This window comes from Arachis duranensis, chromosome 3 (assembly GCF_000817695.3).
Source record: "Arachis duranensis cultivar V14167 chromosome 3, aradu.V14167.gnm2.J7QH, whole genome shotgun sequence".
NCBI lineage: Eukaryota > Viridiplantae > Streptophyta > Magnoliopsida > Fabales > Fabaceae > Arachis > Arachis duranensis.
The window spans coordinates 112,590,389-112,595,798 of NC_029774.3; the positions used below are offsets into that span (position 1 = coordinate 112,590,389).

General features: G+C 40.3%; 1 protein-coding gene across 1 annotated transcript; it reads left to right on the forward strand.

Annotated features, from left to right (window-relative positions):
• Positions 1-4,373: 4,373 nt before the first annotated feature.
• LOC107480228 (uncharacterized) lies at positions 4,374-5,186 on the forward strand. The gene is made up of 2 exons (XM_016100379.1): positions 4,374-4,705; positions 4,790-5,186. Exons 1-2 carry the CDS (start codon positions 4,374-4,376, stop codon positions 5,184-5,186), a joined length of 729 nt encoding a protein of 242 aa, XP_015955865.1.
• The last annotated feature ends 224 nt before the right edge of the window (positions 5,187-5,410 follow it).

The window sequence follows — 5,410 nt, forward strand, 5'->3', positions numbered from 1 at the left end:
CTCAGCCCCATTACAACCCTGAAAAGACCTCATGATGTTTGCATTGGTACATTAAATATTTGTTGATTGGTTAGATGAAGAACAAAGTTTTAGAAAGCAGGATTAGAGAAGAGTAGAGAGATTGACCCTAGACACTTGAGAGATTTGAGCGCATATACACTACCAGTGAGGGTTCAATGCTTGATTCTATGTTCCCTGCTTTCATGAGCTATCTTCTTACAAGCTTACTTATTTTCACTGTATGATTTGAATTAGTGAAATCTGATTTATGTCTGTCTTGGAGAACTTATTTATTTTTAACCAAGTAGGTAGAAACATTTTACATTTAGTTGCATTCATAGGTTGCATCTCATATATTCTATCATTCCTCTTCATCTCTTTATAGTTTCTCTTGAGCTTAGCATGAGGACATGCTATTGTTTAAGTGTGGGGAGGTTGATAAATCACTATTTTATGGTTTATCTTATGCTCAATTGAGTGGTTTTTATCAACTCTTTACCCACTTATTCATACTATTTGCATGAGTTTATGTTTTCCTTTCGGATTTTGTGCTATGATTAAAAACATGCTTCTTTGGTCTTATATTTGTTAATATTAATCCTCTTTTATTACCATTAGATGCCGTGATATGTGTGTTAAGTGATTTCAGGGATTACAGGACATGAATGGCTCAGAGGATGGAAAGGAAGCATGCAAAAATGGAAGGAATACAAGAAGTTGGAGAAACTGCTAAGCTGTCCAGCCTGACCTCTTCGCACTCAAACGACCATAACTTGAGCTACAGAGGTCCAAATGAGATGGTTTTAATTGAGTTGGAAAGCTAACGTCCGGGGCTTCGCAACGATATATAATTTGCCATAGCTGCCCTGACTCCAGGCGACGCGAACACGTGGATCACGCGGCCGCGTGACCTGGTGATGACGAATCATCTTAGCTTAGTTTCACTAGTCTTTTTCTTATGTTTTCAATTGATTTTATGCACTTTCTTGAGCCATAAGTAAGCCAATTGTGTAGAATTTCATGTTTTCTTTGATTCAATCAACCATGGATAAATTAATGCAATTTCATGAGATTTTGTGCTATAATTGTCATATATTATGAAAGAATAACAAACTCATGATCTTGAGCATAGCTTTGATGTGTTTGGTTGATTGATGATAGGTGAAAAGAGCTTTGAAGAAGGTTGAAGAAAGAAGAAAGGGCAAGGAGCAAGAGAGAACAAAAAGCTTGAGCAAAAGCTTGCCTCAAACTTTAGCTCAAACTTTTGGAAGAGTTGAATTCACCTGGATGGAGCAACAGCTTGCGCCAACGTTTGCCTCAAGCTTTTTGGCAAACGTTGGCGCCACACATGCACACCCTGGAGGAGAAAAGCTTGCGCCAACGTTTGCCTCAAGCTTTTTGGAAAACGTTGGCGCCACACATGCACATAAGGGGATCCACGTTTGGCTTAAAGTTTGACCTCAAACTTTAGCTCAAACGTGGATAGCAGCAAAAGGGGGTAGCTGATATGAAAAGCTTGAGCCAAAGTTTGCCTCAAACTTTGACTCAAGCTTTTGTGCTTTATGTCCCGGTTCAAAATGGGTTTCTCTCCAACTCCAAGAGCAATCAACAGAGGCCTTTTTCAACCCAATTCCATCAAGAGCAAAGGCCCAATTCAAGGCTTGAAGATCATTTGAAGAGAGTGTATAAATAGTAGAGAATTTAAGTTTTCGGGGAGCTTCCTTGGAGAATTCTTAGAACACTTACAGAGAGAGCTCACCTTTACATTTCTGGTTGCTGTTTTTAGAATTCAAGAGAATTAGGAAGGAGAATTGATCTCTCTTCTTCCTTGTTCTTGCTCAGCACTCTTTACTTTTCTTGCTTTGGATCTTGGGTGGAGAATTGAAAAACTTCTGTTTCAATCTCACCTTGAGATCTTGTTTAATTTTCTGCATAATTAAATTTCCATTTCTGTTAATTGCTTCTTCTTCTACTTTCTCTGCAATTTACTTTTCTTCATTTCCTCTGCAATTGTTCTTGCTGGATCTAGGAAGGCTGTGAGATCTAGACTTGGCTATCTAGTCTCTTGAGTCTTGAGATCTACAGTTTTTAATTTCAATTTCCTTGTTTCGTTGTTACACCAAGCTTATTTTCATTTTCATTTAAGATCCGGTTTAATTGCATCCATTTCTGTTTATTAAAATTTTACTTTTCCATGTTTAATTTCTGCATATCCAATTCCAATTCCCTTTACAATTCAAGCCATTTACATTTCTTGCACTTTAAGATTCTGCAATTTACATTTCTTGCAATCTAAGTTTCTGCAATTTATATTACTTGCACTTTAAGATTCAGCCTCTTTAATTTCTCTGCACTTTAAATTCTTGTCAATTATCCCTCTCCCTTTTAATTTTACTGCAATTTAGTTTCTGCAAATTAGAAACCACTCAACCAAGACTTGATTCGCTTGACTAAATCAACCACTAAACTAAAATTGCTCAATCCTTCAATCCCTGTGGGATCGACCTCACTCCCGTGAGTTTTATTACTTGATGCGACCCGGTACACTTGCTGGTGAGTTTTAGGTGTTTTGGAATTCGTTTCCAAATTTAACCATCAAGTTTTTGGCGCCGTTGCCGGGGATTGAAATAGATTGACAATGATTAAGTGAGGTGGTAGTTTAGATCAAGCACTTTTTCTTTAATTTTTGGCTAACACACTAACTGTTTGAATTTTTGCTTAAGCTAACTAAACTTCATTCTAGCAATAGATTGAAGTGTCACTGGTTGTGTTTCTTTTGTGTTGTTTGTATGTCAGGTACAGGGAGAGTTACTCCTGTTTTATCTGAAGCTGACCAGAGAACTCTAAGGAGATTAAGAAGAGCCGAAAGAGGGAAAGGCATTGTTGGAGAGGAAGAATCTGAGGAAGAATATCACGAGATGGAAGGAGATCCATCTAATCCAGGAGGAGGGGTTAACAATAACCCTCAACAAAGGAGAGTACTGGCCTCCTACACTTTTGCAAATGCTAGACATTGTGGAAGCAGCATTCTCACTCCAAATGTCAATGCAAACAACTTTGAGTTGAAGCCACAACTCATTACACTTGTCCAGAACAATTGTTCCTATGGAGGAAGCCCACTGGAGGATCCTAACCAGCACTTATCCACCTTTTTGAGGATATGCGACACTATTAAATCCAATGGTGTGAATCCTGAAACTTACAAACTTCTGCTGTTCCCATTCTCTCTAAGGGATAAGGCCGCTCAATGGCTAGAAACATTTCCGAATGGAAGCATCAAAACTTGGGATGATTTGGTGAGTAAGTTTCTTGCCAAGTTTTGCCCCCCTCAAAGGATCATCAGGTTGAAGACTGAAGTGCAGACATTCACGCAAATGGAGGCTGAAAATCTATATGAAGCATGGGAGAGATATAAGGCTCTGCTGAGGAAATGTCCACCAGAGATGTTCACTGAGTGGGACAAGCTACAGAACTTCTATGAAAGGCTCACTCTAAAGGCTCAAGAGGCACTTGATCACTCAGCTGGAGGATCATTGCAACTGATGAAAACTGCAGAAGAAGCTCAAAATCTCATTGACACGGTGGCTAACAATCAGTATTTCTTTGCTCATCAAAGGCAACGCCAACCATCACAAAGAAGAGGAGTAATGGAACTGGAAGGAGTGGACTCAATCTTAGCTCAAAACAAAATGATACAGCAACAGATTCAACAACAATTTGAGCAAATGGCCAAAAGAATTGATGGCCTACAAGTAGCATCAGTGAGTGCCACAAGCCAACCAACCAATCCTTGGGGGCAGAATGAGGAGAACCAAGAGGAACAACAACAAGAGCAAGTGCAGTATATGCACAACCAAGGTTCAAATGAGGTGTATGGTGATACCTACAATCCATCCTGAAAGAACCACCCAAACCTCAGATGGGGGGATAACCACAACCAAAACCAACAACCATGGCAGAGGAACTCAAACTCAAACACCTTAAGAAACAACCAAAACCACAACCAACAGCAGACTAGCCAAAACCCTTACAGAAAACCCCAAAATAACTTCCCCAACTCCAACCATTTTCCATCCAATAACCAACTCACTAACCAAAACACTCACCATCAACCATCAACACCCTATAACCAAGCAACTTCACATGACTCTCAGAGGATCACCAACCTGGAAATGCTAATGGAGAAGATGATGAAAAACCAAGAATTGACAGCACGGAACCAGGAAGCATCCATAAAGGGCCTGGAAAGGCAAATTGGTCAGCTCTCCAAGCAATTCACCAATGAAAGACCATCAAGTTCCCTGCCGAGTGACACAATCCCAAATCCTAAGGAAGAATGCAAGGCGATACAATTAAGGAGTGGGAGAACATTGATGAGCAACAATGACACTACAAAGAAGCAAATGGAGAGCAGCAAAAGACCAATAGAAGATGAAAAGCCAACAAAGGCAGATGAAGCCGAGGATCAAGTTGTGACGCCAAACAAGGACACTGAGAAACTCAAAGAGAAGAACAACCAGCCACACAGTTCAAAAGAAGTGATTCAGGGACAACAGCAAGTGGGAAAGAGCATCACACCTCCACTACCATATCCCCAGAGGTTCAGCAAAGAAACTAAGGACCAACATTTTCATAAGTTCCTTGAGACTTTCAAGAAGCTGGAGATCAATATTCCCTTGGCTGAAGCACTTGAACAAATGCCTCTGTATGCCAAGTTTTTGAAAGAGCTTATCAACAAGAAAAGAAGTTGGGAGGAGAAAGAGACCATACTGCTTACTGAGGAGTGCAGGGCTTTGATTCAAAAAGGGCTTCCTCCTAAGCTTGAAGACCCTGGGAGCTTCTTGCTGCCTTGCACCATTGGGGAATTAACCATCACTAAGGCAATGTGCAATCTAGGAGCAAGTATTAACTTAATACCCTCATCTTTGATGAAAAAGCTGCATATAGAGGAAGTTAAACCGGTACAGATGTCTCTAGAGCTGGTAGACAAGTCAATGGTATACCCCAGGGGTGTGATTGAAAACCTTTTAGTCAAGGTGGACAAATTCATATACCCTGCAGGCTTTGTGGTTTTAGACTCAAATGGGGATGAAAGTGATTCTATCATACTTGGGAGACCTTTCTTGGCCACTGCTAGGGCTATTCATAGACGTAGAGCAAGGCGAATTAACTCTCAGAATGCATGATAAGAGTTTCACTCTGAAAGTATTACCAGAAGCGCAGTTCAGTAATGAAAAGAAAGACTATATGGAACTCGACAAGGAAGAATCACAGTTAAAGGAAGAAAGCAACAAGGCGATTCACAGCAACATCCCAAGGCAAAAGATTGTGCAGAAGGATGCAGAAGTTCAAGAGGATATTGGAGTGTTAGCCACTAAGAAGAGAGATCTCCAAAGTAAGCCTACGGCCA